The 21,078-nt window shown below is 51.1% G+C and overlaps 1 protein-coding gene across 1 annotated transcript in view; it reads right to left on the bottom strand.

Moving 5' to 3' along the window:
- Window positions 1-662: 662 nt before the first annotated feature.
- The window catches only part of Hpcal1 (hippocalcin like 1), a 104,345-nt gene continuing 83,929 nt past the window's right edge, over window positions 663-21,078 (bottom strand). The window contains exons 3-5 of the mRNA XM_051143841.1: window positions 5,132-5,533; window positions 3,284-3,389; window positions 663-924 (exon numbers count right to left, since the gene is read on the bottom strand). Coding sequence (XP_050999798.1) covers window positions 827-924; window positions 3,284-3,389; window positions 5,132-5,509 — 582 coding nt within the window. The 5' untranslated portion in view covers window positions 5,510-5,533 and the 3' untranslated portion in view covers window positions 663-826. The remainder of the gene's footprint in view (window positions 925-3,283; window positions 3,390-5,131; window positions 5,534-21,078) is intronic.

Below are 21,078 nucleotides of genomic sequence, written 5' to 3'. Positions count from 1 at the left end.
AGAGGGACAGAACCACAAACAGGGCACTCACAGCAAAACAGGAAACTCACAGGCCTTGGTTTATTTGATCATTTTAATATGCCAGACCAATCAACAGGAAGGACGGAGCACACACAAACCTGTATTTGCAGCACGGAGGGCAGATGTCCACAGCCCTGGGCATGCACGTATCTCCTGTGGAATCAGGCAAATCAAGAATGCATAAATACCACAGCACAGCCAGACTTGAGGGGGAGGAGGAGATCACAGGCCACAGGGGACCATGCTTCAAAGGCAGCCAGAGGCATTAAATACAGGGCCTAAACGATATAGTCCACTTCACCGTACACATAACTCATATGTTAAAAGTAAGAAAACCATGGTATATACGTGCAAGCGGCTTTGGTCAGAGAAAATGAACAAGGGAGGTTGGGACCATGCACAGGAAGGGCTTGCCTGTCTACTCTCCATCTTCTTCATCTCCCACCCAGCCCACAAAGTCACCTGGGATCACAAAATAAATTAGCTGGTCTCGGGAAGGTGCTGAGAAGTCCTGTCTGGAATCCTTGAAGGCCTCCCAGCCCTCGGTGGGCAGGGAGAAGCCCTACAGCTGAGAATACTTGAACCTTTGGACGGACCCTGCCTGGACTGGAGGGGAGAAACATTGAACTGATCAAGCAGAGGAGGGAGATGCAGCCGGCCAGGCCAGGTGGGTGCGATGTGCTGCCTTGGACCCAGGTTCCGGGAGAGCAGGAGGGATCATGGAGGAATCCACTTTTGCAAGCAAAGCTGAAGATGGCTAGGACAAGCCTGTGTTTCTTCACAACTGTCCACAAGCCCATTCCCCTCAGAACTGGCTAGCACTGCTGGGGTCACACTGCAGCAACCGGACAATGGACGGGTCGCTCTTGGCACCTTTGATGAATTCTTCCAGGGACAGTTTGCCTGAGGGATGGACATGTGAGAAATAGGATTAGCAGTGCTTGCTTGCTTGCTTTCTTCCTTTCTTTCTTCCCTTTTCTTTTGCTTTGTTTATTTATTTTAAATATTTATTTACTTATTTTCATGTATGAGTACTCTATCTTCATGTACACTTGCATACCAGAAGAGGGCATCCGATCCCAGTATAGATGGTTGCGAGCCACCATGTGGTGGATGCTGGGAATTGAACTCAGGACCTCTGGAAGATCAATCAGTGCTCTTAACTACTGAGCCATCTCTCCAGGCAAAAGCTTTTGTTTTCTTTTCAAGACAGGGTTTCTCTGGGTAGCCTTGGCTGTCCTGGACTTGCTTTGTAGACTAGGCTGGCCTTGAATTCACAGAGATCTGCCTGCCTCTGCCTCCCAGAGTGCTGGGATCACAGGCACGCACCACCACGCTGGCTTAGCAGTACTCTTTGTTCTTTGGGCTTCTAAAGGGTTGGGACCACCCTCTGTTCAAAGTCTGGAGCCTTCTGGAAAATGGACAATGTCCAGTCTACACTTGCTTCTAGGGCATTTGCATTTTTTTTTAAACATACAGATATATACACATTTATTTACTGCGTGTGTATGTATGTGGGCACACATGCCACACTGAGATACATATATATTAGAGGAAAAGTTGCAGGACTTGGTTCCCCTTTTATCATGTAGTCCTGGGGTAGAATTCAAGTCAGCAGGGTTGGTAATGAATTCTGTGGCCCACAGTAAACTGCCAGCCCCACCTGGAGGCCTGGAGAGCCACCGTGATCTGGGGCAGCTGGGGAGATACGGCCAACTACAGGTGCTGGTCAAGTCCATTTCTGTTACTGTGATAAAGTCCCCTGACCAAGCTAGGCACTCCGGAGGCAGAGCAGAAGAATCTACATGAGCTTGAGGCCAAAACCAAAACCAAACCAAAATCGTAAAAAAGACTTCTGAGGTGACTTGATTGAGATTCCCAGGCTGGCTTGCTTTGTGGGTGAACATGTTTTGAAAAGCATTTGCTTGCTGTCTGGAAAGCTTTTCGCTGTCTACAGATCTTCGGGAACCTTGAGTCCTGCTGTGCTCCGTCCTCAACTCACCTGCACAGAGCACTTGAGGCTCCGCGTGGCACTTTCTTGTGCATTAGCGTACATTTAATCTCAGCACAGCCCAGGGAGCCCTTTCTGTCTTTAATGTTGCATTTCTTGTTGGAACAAAAGCCAATCAGTCTTGGCTCTACAAAGCCACGGACAGGCAGACTCAACACACTGTGCAGCTCCCTCACCCTTGCTGAGGCCCTATGAAAAATTCACAGCCGAGGCAAAGGAGGACACAGGGCATGTCCTCATGACTTCTCACTACCTCCCCTCCTGCTGAGACTTGCTTTTTTGCAGCCGTGGAAACACCTCAGAGTCCTAGGTACTCTATGGTTATAGGCAGTGAGGCTTCTATGCTTGATGACCCCCCCATGAGTGTCTGGGGTGCCTCACATCTCAGGGTGATGGCAAGAGAGGCCTGACCAGGCTCTCAGGATCCCATGACTCAGATCCTGTGATTCACAGTGTCTCACCTCTCAAGCCATCAGTATATCTGCCTCCCATTCCCAAATATACCTGTGGAAATAGTAGGACCACTCCCTCCATGTGTGCTGGCTACTTTTACGTCAACTTGACACGAGCTATAGTTATCAGAGAGGAGGAAGCCATATTTGAAAAACTACTTCCATAAAATGTCTGGATGCAAATGTGTGGGGCATCTTCCTTCCTTCTTCCTTCCTTTTCCGTCCTTCCTTCCTTCCGTCCGTCCTTCCTTCCTTCTTTCTTTTGGTCTTTCTTTGTTTTTGTTTGCTTGTTTGGGACAGTGTTTTCTCTGTGTAGCCTTGGCTGTCCTGGAACTCACTTTGTAGACCAGGCTGGTCTCGAACTCACAGCGATCCACCTGCCTCTGCCTCCCAAGTGCTGGGATTAAAGGCGTGCGCCATCACCTTGGCCACGAACTGTAGTATGAAGTGTGAGTGAAATAAACCCTTTCTTCGTCAAATTGTTTTTGGTCATGGCATTTCATCACAGCAACAGGAGCCCTAACTAGGTGAACATGTATGAAGCCTACAGCTCAGAGGGTCTATTGACATGCCTATGGTCATAAAGCCATTAGAAGGGCACAGGAAGCAGGCCAGGTGTCCCTGACACCAAATTTCCGTTTTCCTTCAGCATAGCGGATTCAAGTGGGCTGGGAAAGGCGCAGCAGGCTGAGGAAGGGGCAGGGCTGCAGAGGACAGAGGGTGTACGCCAAGTACATCTGTGCCTTCAACAATTTCCCACGCACACCCAGTGCCCCCTCCCCACTTCCCATGCTCCTACCATCATTGTTTGTGTCCATCTGCCTGAAGATCTTGTCTGTTCGTTTCTCAGGCGTGGACTCATCTTCAGGCATTTTCATCACGGAGGACACCATCTTGTAGATGGCCTGCAGAGAAGCACATGTGAGTGTGCTCAGGAGGACGGAGGATGGGTGTTGGCTCTGACTCAGCCCACCGAGAAGCACAGATGGGGTGGCATGCTCCCTGTCTGTGTCAGGGACCCTTCTGCCATCAGAACAGATCTCACGGATAAGATGTTAGGTGAAGGGAGCCAGGGAAGGTTAAGTGATGTTCCAGAGCACAGGACGCAGCTGGGATGGAGGAAGAACGGAGGAGGACCCCTGGGCTGGAAGTGGGTGGGGATAGAGATAGGGCCCAAAAGGTACACAGGATCTTTTGGGGTGGGGTGGGGCTGGCAATGGCCAGTGCGGGAAGTCATGGGGACAAATACAGTGAGTCCTGCCTACCTGTGGGTCCTGAATCTGCAGATTCAACAAACTGCAGATGAGAAATATTCTAGAAAAAGAAACATTACTGGAGGTACAAGGACTTATTATTTCCCAAATAATATAAAATTTTATTAACATCTACATCTGCTGCATTAGGAACTGTATGTATGTAACAATCTATCTATCTATCTATCTATCTATCTATCTATCTATCTATCTATCTATCCTTCCATCTATCGATCATCTATCTAACTGGGCGGGGGTCGGTCTCATGTGGAAGTTTGTTCTCTTTTACCATGTGGGTCTTAGGGATCGCACTCGGGCTGTCAGGCTTGGTAGCAAGCACCACAGAGCCATCTCACTGACCCACATATAGAGATGGCTTAAAGCATGGAGAGGGAAGAATGCAGGGCGCACATGAGCATCACTCCCACGAAGCACTGCTCACTGCTTCATCCATTACTATGTCATTCTGACTTCTATAGGAGGCAACTCAGTTGTGTATATGACACACCTGCGTGCAAGCAAACACCCGGTGTCCACCTCATTTTCTTTTGCCTCCTACTGAACCCGGAGCTCATCATTTTGGCTAGGCTGCCCGGTCAGCAAGATTCTGGGACTTACCTGTCCCCTAGTCCTAGGGTCACAGGCATGCTGAGCCACTCCTGGCTTTTTGCATGGGGGCCGGAATCTGAACTCAAGTCCTCATGTTTGGGATCAAGTGCTCTTACCTACTGAGCCATTTTCCCAGTTCTTGCTCTGATTTTTTGTTTTGCTTTGTTTTGTTTTTTGTTTTTTGAGTCAGGGTTTCTCTGTGTAGCCTTGTCTGTCCTGGACTCACCTTTGTAGACCAAGCTGACCACGAACTCACAGAGACCCACCTGCCTCTGCCTCTGCCTCCCTGAGTGCTGGGATTAAAGGGATGTGCCACCATGCCCAGTGCTCTGATAATTCTTAAGCAATCACCTATTTGAGTCTTGGGTCTCATTAAATGAAAAGAAGAAGAAGAGGAAGAAGAAGAAGAAGAAGAAGAAGAAGGAGAAGGAGAAGAAGAAGAAGAAGAAGAAGAAGAAGAAGAAGAAGAAGAAGAAGAAAGAAAGAAGAGAAAAAGAAGACAGAAAGAAGAAGAAGAAGAAGAAGAAGAAGAAGAAGAAGAAGAAGGCCCATTTTTATAGGATTGTGGGGATAAACCTGATGGATGAGCTCAGCTGGGGCCTGATGTCCAACAAGCAATCGATAAATGCTTGGCTTTTATTGTAATTCTTTGCAAAGACCTGCAATCCTTTATAGTACCAGGTAGCAAGTGCGCTAAGGAATGACCTGGCACCATGGTGATTATAAGGCTGGGCATGGGGGTCTTGGCTCCCTGTGCTCCAGCCCTCCTTGCCGAGTGCTGGTACCTGCACAATCTCCAGCATTTCGCTGCGGCTGATGTAGCCGTTGCCGTCTAGGTCATACATGCTGAAGGCCCACTTGAGCTTCTGCTCCAGCTTGCCTCGAGAGGTGACGCTCAGCGCAATGATGAACTCCCGGAAGTCGATGGTGCCGTCGCTGTTGGTATCGAAGGTGCGGAAGACGTGTTCAGCGAACTTGGAGGCATCGCCGTAGGGGAAGAAGTTGGCATAGATCTTCTTGAACTCGTCCACTGTCAGGTGGCCTGTGGGACAGTCCTTGAGGAAGCCTTTGTACCACTCCTGCAACTCATGGTCGGTGAACTCCGTGTGCTCCCTCAGGTCCTGCAGCACCTCAGGCCGCAGCTTGCTGTTTTGCTTGCCCATGGCAGCTGGCAGTGGAGACTAAGCCTGCGACACAAAGACACAAGGTGAGTGGTGGACGCCTGGAAAGGTCTGGCTTCCTATCACATCCCACCACCAAGCTGGTAAGCAACATCCCAAGTGTCTGGTGCCACAGGGCTAGAGCAGTGGTTCTCAGCCATCTTAATGCTGCAACCCTTTAATACAGTTCCCCGTGTTGCGGTGACCCCAACCATAAAATTGTTTTCATTGGTACTTCATAACTGTAATTTTGCTACTGTTAGCTGGGTGTGGTGGCGCACGCCTTTAATCTTAGCATTCGGGAGGCAGAGGCAGGTGGATCACTGTAAGTTTGAGGCCAGCCTGGTCTACAAAGTGAGTCTAGGATAGCCAGGGCTACACAGAGAAACCCTGTCTCGAAAAACTTTTAAACAATGCTGTTATGGGGCTGGGAGTGGTGGCACATGCCTTTAATCCTAGCATTCGGGAGGCAGAGGCAGGTGAATCGCTGTGAGTTTGAGACCAGCATTGTCTACAAAGTGAGTCCAGGATAGCCAAGGCTACACAGAGAAATCCTGTCTCAAAAACAAAACAAAACAAAACAAACAAACAAACAAAAACCACAACAAAACGCTGTTATGAGTAATAATATAAATATCTAATATGCAGGATGGTCTTAGGTGACCTCTGTGAAAAAGTCATTTGGCCCCCAAAGAGGAGGTGACGCATCTGTCTGCTAGGCTAGAGGAACTTGAAAGCACACTAGTGCACGCTCTGATTTTTAGCACGTCGGGAGGTACAAAATGGTTCTACAGAACATGGCAAGACCCAGAACACTCCAAGAAGAAAGAAACATCCTTTTATGGCAAGACACAGTCTAATTTGGAGCATGCGTGTAGAACTGTGAAAACACGGGTAGGGGACAGGAAGCTAAATGCAGCATTGTCAAATGTCAAACAAGGGTTAAAAATGATTCGGGATAAAGAGGAACCCTTCAGATCACCAGCTTGGGGAAAAGGGATCCCATGGACCCAATCCAGACCCTTTGCTCTGAACAGCTAGTTCTTTTTCTCTGGCGGCATCCTGTGTGTTTGCTTTTTCATGTCACAGGTATATTTGCTGATGCCACGTGGTAAATGATGCTTGGGCAGGCAGATGGTGGCGGTTTGTGTTCCCACCTAACACAGCTTGGCTAAATTGACAGGTGGACTGACATTCATCCCGAGTGGACTCAGGGAGCGGTCAGTGCTGACGTAGAGCGGGTTCACGGCTCTAGCTTTTCAAGATTTTATCTCATTTATCAGCAATCCTAATTTTATAAAAGGTGACAGTTATCAACCCCATTCCTACTCAGACTTCTTGGCAAATCTGGGTGTCATGGGGACCCAGATATTCACTGGCAGGACCAAGGCTTCATGTGCCCCCAGGCCCTTCCCCCCCCCATACAACTGACTGGGAAAGGTCACCAGCAAACACTAGGCTGCTTTTATTCCTAGAAGAGAGGCACCCGGAAACCGCTGGGGAGCCCCCGCTCTTTATGCCTTTGAGACATTGCTCTGGCAGGGAGGTTTTAGAATGGGCATCGATTGGTTGGTCAATGTTGACCTGAATGCTAACAGTTGAAACAGGCCCCCATGGAAATCTAGGGTTGCGCTCCATTGGAAAGCAGACCTCACTTGCAGTCTCCCACAAGGCCCATGTGCGAGGCCCTGCCGTGATCTGCCACTGGACATTAATACTCCTTCACTCTACTACCTCAGTTTTGTTTTCTTATTTTCACAGTAACACACTGGCATAGCCCAACTCTTTCTGAAGCACACAGAAGAATAAGGGAGGGTGGGTTCCCGGGTGGGTGGGCTCCCCTACGCAGGTCTCAAAGGAAACACTCTCACTTGCTTCGAGGCTTACGAACTCGAAGCAGTAGGGCCTGGATCCGGCTAAGGAAGATGACACACACACTTCAGTATTACTTGCCACTTCCTCCTCCTCCTCCTTTGCAGGTTGCTAGCTTTTTATGTACAAGCTTCGTTACTTCTCTATACGCTATGATAGATTTAAAGTTCCTTGTCCAACACAGGCACACGGCACACCTACCTGTCTAAAGACACACCTACCTGTAGGAACCACAGAACAACAGACTCAGATATCCGTAGTCTCCTGATAAGAAATAAGCATCAAGTGAGCTGGCCCAGTGGCACACACCTGGAATTCCAGAACTGGAGGGCAGAGGCAGAAGAATCACGGGTTCAAGGTCATCCTTGACTACACAGAAAGTTCAAGGCCAGCCTGGGCTACAAGAGCCCCTGTCTCAAAACAAGCAAACAAACAAACAAACAAACAAGCCACCAAACAAACTAATTAAAAGAAAGATAGCAAGCCGGGCAGTGGTGGTACATGCCTGTAATCCCAACAATCAGGGATCTGGGAGCTCAAGGCAAGCCTGGTCTACAGAGCAAGTTCCAAAACAGCAGAACAACATAGAATAGCTGTGTCTCAAAAAACACGGAGAGAGGCCGGGTGTGGCGGCACACACCTTTAATCCCAGCACTCGGGAGGCAGAGGTAGGTGGGTTGATGTGAGTGCGAGGCTAGCCTGGTCTACAAAACAAGTTCAGGACAGCCAAGACTACACAGAGAAACCTCGTCTTGGCGGGGGGGGGGGGGGGGGTGGGTGGTGGGGAGTGGGGGGACAGAACAAAACAAAACAAAAACAGAGAGAGAGAGAGAGAGAGAGAGAGAGAGAGGCGCAGCTGGGGGAGCTGCATAAAGAGGCACAGACCCTCTTGAGTCTCCTCCTGTGATGGTTGAAGGGCAGACTCTCCCTCTTCCTGCTACACTCACCACCACCTTACAGCCTCACTCACTTCTATCAAGGTTCACAGTCCCCTCTCTCCTCTTCACCTACGGGATGATCTTAAACCACAAGTCAGACAACCTCTCCTAGGCCAGACGATCAGTTTCTCACTGGAGACTGAGCTTGGCAGGGTGGCCTGTGCTGGCCGGAAGTAACCCCAGAAGCCGCACTCAGCTCTGAACAGGAGCCCACGAGGCCAGCTTCTCCACTGCAGAGTCTGCCCTAAGAGGACTAACGTGGCTGCTGGCCACTGAGGGTCATGGCAAGCCTAGGATAAGCACAGAGCTAGCTGCTGTCCAGGGGGCCCACAGCCCAGTGCTCTGATCCACGCCTCAACATGGAATAAGGGCATGCTGTGATTCTTCGGGAAGAGATAGAAATGCCCTAGTTTTATGATAAGTAATTCACTTTGGAAACCCAATTAACGAGACACACATAAAACTGAAGCCACACTGGGAACATGGAAGTGGAGGTAAGAACAGGGCAGCCAACAATGGGGCCATGGTTGGTCCCAAGAATCCCTAAGCAGAGAAGCACAGAAGGTCAAAAAAGAGCTGTCCAGGGGTCCTCCAGGAACATGGGTGGGGAAGGAAGGAAGGAAGGAAGGAAGGAAGGTAAAGAGAAGTGGAGTATCTGGAGGAAGGACAGTGAACTGAGCCCAGGAGGGTGTCTGCTAGGATGTCATTGTGACAGGCCCTTAGGCTGGGGACACAACTATGTGAAACAAGGTGTGCAGTGGGACCCCAGAAAACAGGGCAGATATTGGGGTGGTACGAGGTGAGAGGAAGAGAAGCTGAGTTGGACCAAGCTGGGGGTAGGGTGGGAGCTCCTGCTCAAATACTAGAATTGGAGAGAGAAGACCCTGGACCCAGTGGACCCGTGCAGCTAGAAGGCCCTCACCACTGAGCCATTCTCCTCATGGAGAGACTTGCACTGTGTCTCTGGACTGGCGTCCACTTAGAAACTCCATACCTCAGAGACACTCTGCTAACAAGGAAGCTGACCCCCAGAGGGCTGCAGAACCCCTCATAAGTGAGCCAGGTCAGGACTCCAAGTTGCCTGGGTATGGGATCTGATCTTGTGGTAATGGTTGCATTGTTGCTTCAGCCAGCCCTGCGCGTGCCGCTCCTCTTCCTGATCGGCAACTCTGCACCCCACAGCCTTGCCACAGCCCCTTGGTTTCCAGCTCACGCACACAACGCCGCATCCACTCACCTCACTGAACACACATCGCTGCTGTGTCTGTGATTTATCATCCAACAAATGCTACCGAAATGCCAAACTCCTCGTACCCGCTCTGCGGATGTCTGCGGGGAGGAAGCTGTGATGCAGACAGCCTTGGTGTTTTGGGATGAGAGGCTTGATTTCCCAGCTCCTTCCCAAGTATTCCAGAGGCAGGAGCTCTGGACTGCAGGGCTGTGCCTCTGCCTATCCTTCGCCTCCTCCCTGGTGTCAGGCTGCTGGGCAGAATGCGTGCTTTGTGTTGGTTTAGGACACTCTTGCTGCTTTGATTATAGCATGCATGCGCGTGCGCGCACACACACACACACACACACACACACACACACACACTGACTCTGACATAGCTAGCATCCTAGTAGAGTCCAGATAACCCTCTTTGGATACAAAGAAAAAGGCTCAAGCATCAAAAAGAGCCCCAGGAGCCTCCAAACCATGTTTCAGGACTATCCCTGGGGTTCTGGGGGGCCATTAAATGTAGAAAAGGGAAGAGGAAGAAGGGTCTGGGGCCTGGCTCTGAGAATAGCAATGGCTGGAAGAGCTACAGCTGCACCCTAACCCATTCAAAGGAAAGGTGGTGCCAGTGAGAACGAGTCTGGTCCCCTCCCCCCCTTTTTCCCTCTGAGACAGGGTTTCTTTGTTTAGTCTTGGCTGTCCTGGACTCATTATGTAGACCAGGCTGGCCTCGAACTCACAGCAATCTGCCTGCCTCTGCCTCCCGAGTGCTGGGATTAAAGGCGTGTGCCACCACGCCCAGCAAGTCTGGTCCTCCTTAAGAACCTGGGACCGACGGCATAAGCAGCATGAGATGAGGAGGAGGAGAAGGTAGGACTGGCCCTTCCCTGAACCGTCAGTAAAGAAGGGCACTAGATGAAGAAGGCCCAGCCCTGGAGGGACTGCATGGAGCAGAGTCCTCCCCTGGCCCTGCCACACCCCACTGTACTCAGATGGGAAAGCACATCTCTATGATGCTAAGTGTTGCTGAGCTTCATGGATGTCCAGCAGCCAGCCAGCCCTGAGTCATAGGAACCCTCAGCTCAGTGCAGTCAGTGACAGGGACTCCCCTTCTATCTCCAAAGGGGAGGAGGGTTCCATACAGAGACTTGGGATAGAGGAATAACAGTCACAGAGCAGGCTAGCCAAAGAACTGGGTGGGGGGGGGGGGGGGGGAGCAAGAAACCAAGCTCCCTGTGGCTGAGAGCCCCCACCCCCACCCCAGCCTCCTTCCTGGCATATGGAAGCTTAGGGCTGCTAGGATAGGTCCACACCATCACTTGGGAGGGTGGCTCCCACATCAGCCGGTGGCCAGGGACTTGACGCAGTGTTTTCCAGCCGCCTGGGCTCTTGAGGTATAGACTCTTGAGTCACGTTGGGTCGTAGCCCCCACTCTCTAGTGCCCTGGGATGCTATGGCACATTCCTCAGCAGGGGGTCTAGGTGGTTTGCCTAGGAATATGGCATTTAGAGTCAAAACTGAAAGGCCAAAGAGGATGGAAGATGACAGACGGTCAGGGAGGATGGACAGAGGACAGAGTCATTGGCTCAGCTAGCAGCTGGCAGAACCGAGAAAGACAGAAGATCCAGGCTGGAGCTGGGGCTCCATTCTTTGGGTTGTTCTATCCTGTGTCCCTGCCAACATCCTAGGTGGCAATGAGTTTCCGTGGTGCACTTAGCTGGTGTCCACAGAAGCTCCTGGCCAGTAAAATGCCTGCCCTAGCTGTGTCACAAGACAGCCTCCTTAATGCTCACTTTTATGAGACTGTTAAGTGGAGCCCACAAATGCCGGCAGCCTCACACGCGCTCCCTGGCACTCATTCTTGGGCGCCTAACAAAGACCTGGATAAAATATTTAATACAAAAGACCTCATTTTAGCTCTCCCGGAGGCACTCAGGCGGCAGCAAAGAGGTAAGATGGGCTCATTGCTGCATACCCCGTGACCCCTCTGTCATTCATTAAGCAGCTGAGCCAGCCTTACTGGTGTTTAGCTGTCTGGGAAAACACCTGACAAAACACAAACCCTTTTGCAGGGACAGAAACCACGGGGCATGCTCCCCAGAAGAAATATCCAGCCAGCCCTGGCCATCAGACAAATGCAGGCTTCACTGATCAGACAACCCTGCTCTTATCTTTTAGGGGATGAGGGAGGCCGGTCCCCGAGGAGAGCACCTCTACTTCCTATTTGGCTTAGAACACTTTCATATTCTAGCAGGGCTTAGATGAGACAGACAGCAGGCTTCTTGGAGCATCCAGGACATGTGACTTCACGGTAATGGGAATTGGGGGAGGGAGCTAACAGCGCCTACGCCTTCTCCCTGGGTCTCTGTTATGCTCTTATTGTCCTTAATACACTGAATTGTAAAGTAAAGAAAAAGTAAACAAGTAGCTGGGGAGCTCTATGAAAATATTTAACCCAAGCTTGGTACGGCAAGTAAAAAGCTTTGCTAACAGCACGGCTCCGTTGATCGCTCAGAGAGGCCCTTGGGAACCCAGTGCTCCAACGTCCCATTAACCACAGCTCAGCGCTGGCTGGAAACAGGAGTGCCACGCTTCATTCCCCCGGCTCAAAGCGCTCTCATCAGTCAGACGCCAAAGCCCAAGGGCTGCTAGACGCAGACCCTGGAGGAGAAGATGGTGGGAGACATGGGTCCCACATCCTGATGGAGTCCTGCACTCAGGAGAGCCTGTTCCATGTCAGGTGGAGCAGAAGGTGGCAGGTGGAAAATGGCCCCACCTATGCTCTTCCTTCTGGTGACCCGCAGATCAATGTTCCTCCTGCTGCTGCGACCTTGTCCTGGGCGGAGGTGGGGAGGTGTGTGTGTGTGCGTGCGTGTGTGTGTGTGTGTGTGTGTGTGTGTGTGTGTGTGTTTGTGCGCGCGCGCGCGCGCGTGCATGTGCGTGCGTGTGTGTAGGAGGTGACTGAACTTTCCAAAACAACTTGGACCTGTGTCCTGCTTTTCTCAAAATACACAGGTGAGACTCAAGCAGCCTGCAGCCTCTGCTTCAGTGCAGCCCTCTGCAAAGGGGCCATCAGCTGCCCTGCAAAGCATGGTGGGAGATGCACCTGGAAGTCACACAAGGTGCACTGAGCCCAGATGGGCACTAGATGGCGCAGACTGAGAGTCCCTAGCCTCTGCAGACACACAATCTTTAAGCTAGGCAAGAAAGAACCAGAGCTTCTCAACCCATGGGTCAAGATCCCCTTGGGGAGGCGTGGGGGGGGGGGGGTAGAGCAGTCACACAACCCTTCACAGGGGTCATCTAAGACCATCAGAAAACACAGATATTTACATTATGATTTATAACAGTCACAGAATTACAGTTATGAAGTAGCAAGGACTTTTTTTGTTTTTTGTTTTTGTTTTTGTTTTTTTGAGAAAGTAAACATGATGAACTGTACTAAAAGGTCACAGTACTAGGAAGGTTGAGAACCACTGGCCCAAACTCATATAAGCCCTTAGTATAAAATATATAGGATTTGGGCCCACTTAGAATATAATGAGTGAGGTAGCCCAGACCCAGAAAGACATGCATGGCATATACTCACTTATAAGTGGATATTAGCCCAACACAGATGTCCTCTGAGAGACTCCACCCAGTGGGGGAACGGGACAGATGCTAGGAGTCGCAGCCAGACTTTGGGTAGAGTGCTGAGAGTGATGTGGAAGAGTGGGGGGATGGAAAGATCCAGAGGGCTCAGGAGCCCCACAAGGAGAGCATCAAGGCTGGCAGATTTGGACCCAGGGGGTCCTGCACAGACTCATGCACCAACCAAAGACAATGCATGCAGTAAACCTAGACCCCTGTCATAGCAAGTGGACAGCTCGTTCTCAATGGTTGTGGGGGGAGCAGGGACTGCTTCTTAACATGAACTCTGGTATCCCCGACTTGACTATTTCCCCTTGATGGGGAGGCCCTGGGGACACACAGAGGAAGGTGATGCAGGCTATCCAGATGAGACCTGCTAGGCTGTGGTCAGATGGTGTGGGAGAAGGGACCTCCTGTCAGAGGTCTAGGGGAGGGGAAGAGGGAGGAAGAGTGGGAACGGGAAGATACAAACCAAGGGATAACAAACAGGATGTAATCTGAATAAAGTATAATAAATTTTAAAAAAGAATATAATGGGTTAATTCCAACAGGTTGTTGACATAGCTCATCCCCCACCCCCGGTTCTCTCTCCTCTTTCCATTTAGTTGTGGGAAAATCTCATATTATACATGCATGTCGCTGTCATCATATTTCTGGTGGGCAGGACTGGGCAGTACCAAGTGAAAAGACCAATGGCTCTGGAGCTGACGCCACCAAACAGGAGTTCCTCTCATGACAATTAGCACCCTCTGGCATCCTGGGCTCATCTCGCCCATCGAAAGATAATGTGTTCACACCTGGCAGACCTCATCAGTTCCACAGGCCTCCCTGGCTTGCAGGGCTAGCTTGGCCTCTGTGGGGAAGCCAGCTGCAAGGGTCCTGAAGCCTGACCCCAGCCAGGGAGACAGAGGCTACAGTAGGAGAGGTGCCCTTCTCTTCTGAGTGGGTCAACAGCCAACCCACAGTGAGATCTAGGGGAGGGTGTTACTAGGTGCCCAGATGCAAACTATGCCTGCCACCTGAGCCACGGATCCTGAACCCTGAGCCATTCCCCAGGAGCTCACCCTCCCAACTCCCCAGGAGAGCCTCGATGACTCTGTGGGTAAAGGCACCAGCCACCAACCCTGATGACTTGACTTTAAGCCAGGGGACCCACGTGGTGGAAGGAGAAAAGCGAATCCTACAAATGGTCCTCTGGCCTACACATGTACGCTGTGACATTTGCCCGTCACATACAAATGGATACATGAATATAGAACTTAAGCAACTAAGTAAAAGTGCAATGCAAAAAGAGAAAGAGAGGGGCGGCTAGCAAGGCTGTGTGGGGAGCCCCACCCTGCCCCACTCCACCTCCCTGCCCCCTGCCCTCTCTCTCTCTCCCAAGGCTGAAAGGCCTCACTGTGAGTTTGGAAACCAGAAGAGGTAGAGAAAAGAAAAGGAAACCCCCAAGAACTTTCTTCCTCACTGGAAACTGCCACTGTTAACAGGAAGAGGGCCACGTGGGTGGCTCTCCTCACCAAGCTAGGCTCAACTGGGGCACACCCACTCCAGTCACCCAGGAAACTCCTACTCACCCACCGCAAACATCCCCTCACTCTGTGGGGGACAGATTCCCAGACTCCACAGTCACTCCTCAACGTGGCACTTCCTGCCTTCTCTTAGGACCTCCATCCGTTGGACATCGTTATTTTGGTGTTCCCCTCGTTAGACCCCATAAGCATGTCTCAGCCTCAGGGCCTTTGCATCTGCAGTTCCTCCACAGATGTGCCCTTCTTCCTTTCTGTGTCAGAGAGGGTCACACCTTAGGATCATGTCAATCCACATCCAACTTCACACTCTGGCCCTTCTGCCCTGTTTGCTGGTGTTTTTCCAGAGCACTTTCTCGTGTGTGTGTGTGTGTGTGTGTGTGTGTGTGTGTGTGTGTGTGTGTGTGTGTGTGTGTTGAGCACACATACGCACCCTCAGACACATGCATGGATGCATGCTTTCCCATGTCAGCATGTGCACAGTACAGAGGTTGACATGAGCATCTTTTCCTTTTTTCTTTTCTTTACTCTCCTCATACTCCCCCACCCTTCTACCCCCACCCCCACCCTGAGACAGGGTTTCTCTGTGTAGCCCTGGCTTTCCTGGACTCACTCCGTAGACTAAGGTAGCCTCAAACTCACAGAGACCCACCTGTCTCTGGGCCTCCTTCCTCAGTGCTGGGATTAAAGGCGTGTGCCATCACTGCCATTCTTTTTAAAAATATTTTGTTTTTTTATGTCTATTCACATGTGTGTCTGTGTGTATGTGTGCTATGTGCTCAGAGAGGTCAGAAGAAGTCAGAACACTGGAACTGGCCTTACAAGCTGCTCATAGATGCCAGATGCAGGTGCTGAGAGCTGAACTCAGGTCCTCCGGAAGAACAGTGCCTGTTCTTAACCACAGAGCCATCTCTCTAGCTCTCGGGATCACCTCCTGCCCCCCCATCTCACTGTTTTGGTTTTTCCCCCATCCCTTCAGCTCCACCTTATGTGTTTGAGTCAGGGCCTCTCTCTGAACCTAGAGATTACTATTCACTATTTTGTCTAGGCTAGCTGACCAGAAAGACCCTGGCATCAGGGTCCCTCCATCTCTATCTCACGGTGCTGGGGCTACAGAGCACAGGGCCATACATGGCCCTTTACATGGTTGCTGGGGACCTGAACTCAGGTCCTCACACTTGCACAGTGAGCACTCCATCTGCTGAGCCACCTCTCAGACTCTCGGGCATTGAATTTCTGTATTTAATAAACTACTGGGGAGTTTACCACCAGAAACCCCGACAGTGCCCACAAGTAGGGCGGCGTACATGTAGTCTTCGATAACTGTGGTAGGGCGGCATGGCATTTCAAAGGCCCAGTATGAGGCCTAGGAGAATGAACCAGGAAAGACTTAACAGGCTCTTCCTACCCTCCTGAGGGCTCTAACACTTCATGATCTCCAGGATTAGGGATACAGGAAGGAATGTGAGGGATGAGGGTGGCTTGGTCTTCTAGAAATCTCCATTCACTGGCATAGGCACAGCTACAGTAGAGTAGACACTCAGGAGCGTGTCACACTAGGGGGTTGCTCGCTAGTCAAATGCTGACGCCCCTTCCTTTTGGACAGCAACCCAGCTATGGGGACCCAAGGTAAGCTTCCTGGTCCTTTCCAAGAGGTCATTATCATCAAAGATGCTCTGGGTGACGGCTGGGCTGCCACAGGAAGCATCATCAGACCTCTGCTTCTATCTGGGACCAGTGGGACATCTGGGAGGCTAGTTCCCTGCAGTGGGGGAGGGGAAGGCAGAGAACAGGGTGAGAGTGAATACCAGAGCCAGAGCTAGGAAGGACATACTGCCCCAGGGCACAGTGAGGAAGTGACAGTATCTGTGCAGGGACAGAGGTCTGGCCAACCAACAGGGAGCATGACCAACCCAATCACACTAGGAACTGGCAACAGAGAGAGCTGGAAAGTCATGAAAGGCAGGGCACGTCCAGCCCCTAACTTTCCTTATCAAATGTCCAGCTTTATAACAAACCTTACAGAATTAGCAAGTCAAAGCTCAGGACTCAACTGATGCTCAGCTACACAGTAGCAGCTCAAGGCTGGCCCACAGGAATAAGCGCCTGCATCACATAAACACACTCTTACTCCTGGGGACTGAGTCTACACTCTGTGAATTGATGCCCACCCCCTTCTCAGTTTTGAGACAGGGTCTCACGTATCCCAGGCTCATTATGTAATGGATGATGACCTTGAACTCCTGATCTTCCTGCCTCTAGCTCCCAAGGGCTGGGTTAAGAGCCATGCACCTCCACTTACATTTTGTGCCGTACCGAGGGTCAGAAAGAGTTTTGTGAATCTTAGGCAAACACTTTAACAACAGTCACAGCCCAAGCCTATCCTCCATCCCCCCCACCCCCACACCCCCACCTTTCTTGTGACAGTCTTTTTTGTTTTGTTTTGTTTTGTTTTGTTTTGTTTGAGACAAGGTTTCTCTGTGCAGCCATGGCTGTCCTGGAACTTGCTCTGTAGACCAGGCTGGTCTGGAACTCACAGAGCTCTGCCTCCTGAGTGCTGGGATTAAAGGCGTGTGCTACCACCGCCCTGACTGTGATAGAGCCTTTCCTGAACTCAAGACACTCCTCAGTCTGCTGAGGTTATAGGAGCACAGCATTTCTTGTGTGTCCTTTTGAGGGAGTATGCAAGACATCACAGCAAGCAGGCGAGGGGCAGAGACCTCCATCTCCTCCCACCAGCCCCTTTTCATCCGTTCTGATGGGATGGAGCCAGTGAAGCCTCTCTGCCTCGCTGCCTGGAGCCCAGGCTCAGGTTGACCCGCCATCTCTAGGCTTGATGTGGCAAGCTTTTAGGGGCTCCTGAGCCGGCTGTGGGGTGACTCACACGTGGATTCCTGACTGGGTGGAACGGCAGTTCATATCAACTATGCTCTGATACTGTAGGCCAAAAAGCCAGCAAGAGCCCTTCCCCAGTGAACAAGGGACTGGAACGGGCCCTCCGAGACTGGCTCTGCATAGCCAGTGACTCAGGCTGCTCTGGCCAGTGGCCAGCACCCAACAGTCCTGGGAGGGCCCAGCGAGTAACCCTGGGCTGCTGAGCCAGGCCTAGCTTCAAGTAGGGCAGAATATCTCTCATTGCTCCTGACCCAGCCTGCATGTGGCCCTTCTAAAAGGGACCACAGCTTACTGTGCCAGGCCACAATGGTTCCTAGGTCAACCCCTGCCCGAAGCCTTTCCTTCTAGTCATATGCTCTTGGATAGCTCGTTCTCCGAGTTCCATCTCCCCAGCTGTAAACTGAGAGCGAAGGTCCCTGTGTGTTGAGTTGACAGCATTAACTCTTTTTATGAAAGGAAGGGAAGCGGAGGCTACAAGGAGACGGAGACAAACTGAAACACCCAGGCCAATTCATGGCTGTGGAATTGGCCCGGCTTTTACTATGAAAGACCCCAGGCTCACTTAATGAGCTCCATCAGAGAACTGTGAACCATGTGAGGCGGGAAGCCGCAGACCTAGAAAGCTCCCCTTGCAAGTCACACCTAGTGCAGAGGCAGTAGAAACCGTGTCCTGTGCTGGCAGAGAGCCTGGGTCCCAGGGATCTGGACACATCCCTCGGGTGGGGCCGCTGATGTTGTAACTCGTGTACTTCAAAGAGGAAATGAGGGGAGGGAAGGAAGGATGTAGTCAGGCAAACACCAGGGCAGGGGCTGCCGTGGTGCAGGGTCTAGGACAGTGGCCCTAGCACCAAGGGCTTGCTGGATACAGGGGTGGGGCCTCAGGAGGAGGGTGTGTTCTGGGAAGTCCATGCCTGCTGCTTGGGAATAGGCATGTGAGGGATAGGATCCCTCAGTCCCTCAGATGTCATGTCCACCTATCCCTCCTGGCCCCAGAGACAGCCCAGGAGAAACAGCTGTTAGAAGGAGGACTCCTCAGAGCACCAGGTCAGACTGGGGAAGTTTTCCCCTCTGGAAGTCACTATCGTTACACACAAGAATATAAGTCATTTGTTCGTTCATTTACCCACTCACTCCTTCAGCTGCCGCTTGCACCTTCACCAGGTGTGCACGGCTTCGGCCAGAGGATGTGCTGGGAGAATGACCCTCATCTTGGGCAGATAGTGGCTAGGAAAGAGGAATTCTCCGAGGGAGTCGCAGTGTGCTCAGAGGCAGGTAGCTATGACAGTGAGAGAGCATGGAAATGCTTAGCTGGGGTGCATCAACCTGGGGAAGGGCAGTTCATGAGGTCAGACTCAGGGTTTTCTCCTAGGGTGCAGGAGCCCCTCATAGCTGCTAAGTTTCAAGAGGTCATAGGCTCAGGTTCTGGGGGGAGATCGCCAACAGCAAGCTTCGTTTCTGCGACCCAGCTCTGGTTCTGTTACCTCTGCAGGCATGCTGGGGGCCGGGGTGTGTGTGTATGAATGATTCACAATCCACAATGCTACCCAACAACAACAGAACAATGTAGCCTGGCACAGACCAACACGGAAAGCGTCTAGAACAGAAAAGAACAACAGGAAAGGAATGGATGAATGAAGGAATGTAGGGTGTCAGATGCATTTCTCAGCCTGGGTGAAAAGCAAGAAAAAAACCTGAAGCAACAGAGAGGCAAAGGCCCGGGATGTAGAAACGTTTGTAATGATGGATTAAAACTCTTATGCTAGGGGCTGGGTAGATGGCTCAGGGGTTAAGAGCACTGGCTGCTCTTCCAGAGGACTAAGGTTCAACTCCCAGCATTCTATCAGGCCGTGCACAACCTCCTGTAAGTTCAGCTCCAGAGAATCTGGCCTTTCTGGCCTCCTCAGGCACCAGGACACATATGGCATACGCTCAGGAATGTACATGGTTAAAAAAAATAAAAGAAGCATTTAAAGAATTAAAGCAAAATAAACAAAACTATTCTGCTGGGCATGGTGGCACATGCTTATAATCCCAGAACTGGGAGAGGCAGAGGCAGGTGGATCTCTGCAAGTTCGAGGCCAGCCTGGTCTACAAAGCAAGTCCAAGATAGCCAAGGCTACACAGAAAAACCTTGTCTTGAAAAACCAAAATAAAATAAAATATAACTCTTACACTAGGCCAGGTTCATTGGCATCCTCAGAACGGTCTGGGTGGCCACTCCTCTGACACTCCAAAGGTTTTTGGTTGGTACAGTCCCTCAGCAGATAAATCTCAGCTCTAAAATACATCCCGTCCACAGGGCAGGCTTCTAAGTCACCGGAGAAGGCTAACTCCCATCCTAGACAGGAATGTCCTTTCCCCAGCCTCCAGTCTGGCAGGTTCACTGCTCCCAGCCAACAGCAGAAATCTGCACTTCTCCCAGGCCCCTCCCTGTCTGAGTTGTTTTGATTCCCAACTCACAGCTCCCCAGCGAACTGGGGCAATCTACACTCATACGCCCCCAATGAATGAGCTTTGGCCACATTCTAATAATATGCCTCGGGCAGTAGCCAACCAAGAGAAATGACACCTTAAATGTTAGATGGGGTGGCTATGTGTTAACACAGGGTTTCGTCCTAAGGCCAAGGGACCCCTGTGATAGGTGGTCCCCAACAGAGCTTATAGATTTGGGGGCTGCAAGCACAACTCTCCTACCCACTCCACAAACCTGTTCTTTTAAGTTGGGGGGAACCTCCAGGGAATCGCCTCCTGAGCTATTTGACTCATGTTTAATATCTTTGGGAAGAAATAAAAACAGTAAGTCATGCTCACTAAAACATCACTCCCTCCCATCCTGGCAGCTAATGCTAGGCAGGGGATTGGGATGTGCCTGTGGCCCCTCTGTGGCCTCAGAAGCCACAGTCTTGAGTCCAGTCAGGGATATGTTTATAAGGAATTAGGTATCAGCTCAGAAAAACCACCGTTATATCACAGGGCCAGAAAACACAGGTTCTGCAGAGAGCCTCAGAGCCACGCACAAACCTGACTACAAAGCCCCAATAACGGGCATGAACTGAATGCCTACTGTGTGAAGGCCCAGTGACGGGCATGAACTGAATGCCTACTGTGTAAAGGCCCAGTGATGGCATGAACTGAATGCCTACTGTGTGAAGGCCCAGTGATGGGCATGAACTGAACACCTACTGTGTGAAGGCCCAGTGATGGGCATGAACTGAATGCCTACTGTGTGAAGGCCCAGTGATGGGCATGAACTGAATGCCTACTGTGTGAAGGCCCAGTGATGGCATGAACTGAACGCCTACTGTGTGAAGGCCCAGTGATGGCATGAACTGAATGCCTACTGTGTGAAGGCCCAGTGATGGGCATGAACTGAATGCCTACTGTGTGAAGGCCCAGTGATGGCATGAACTGAATGCCTACTGTGTGAAGGCCCAGTGATGGGCATGAACTGAATGCCTACTGTGTGAAGGCCCAGTGACGGGCATGAACTGAATG

Source organism: Acomys russatus, chromosome 1, assembly GCF_903995435.1.
Source record: "Acomys russatus chromosome 1, mAcoRus1.1, whole genome shotgun sequence".
Classification (NCBI taxonomy): Eukaryota; Metazoa; Chordata; class Mammalia; order Rodentia; family Muridae; genus Acomys; species Acomys russatus.
This window is presented reverse-complemented; position numbering and strand designations above follow the sequence as displayed.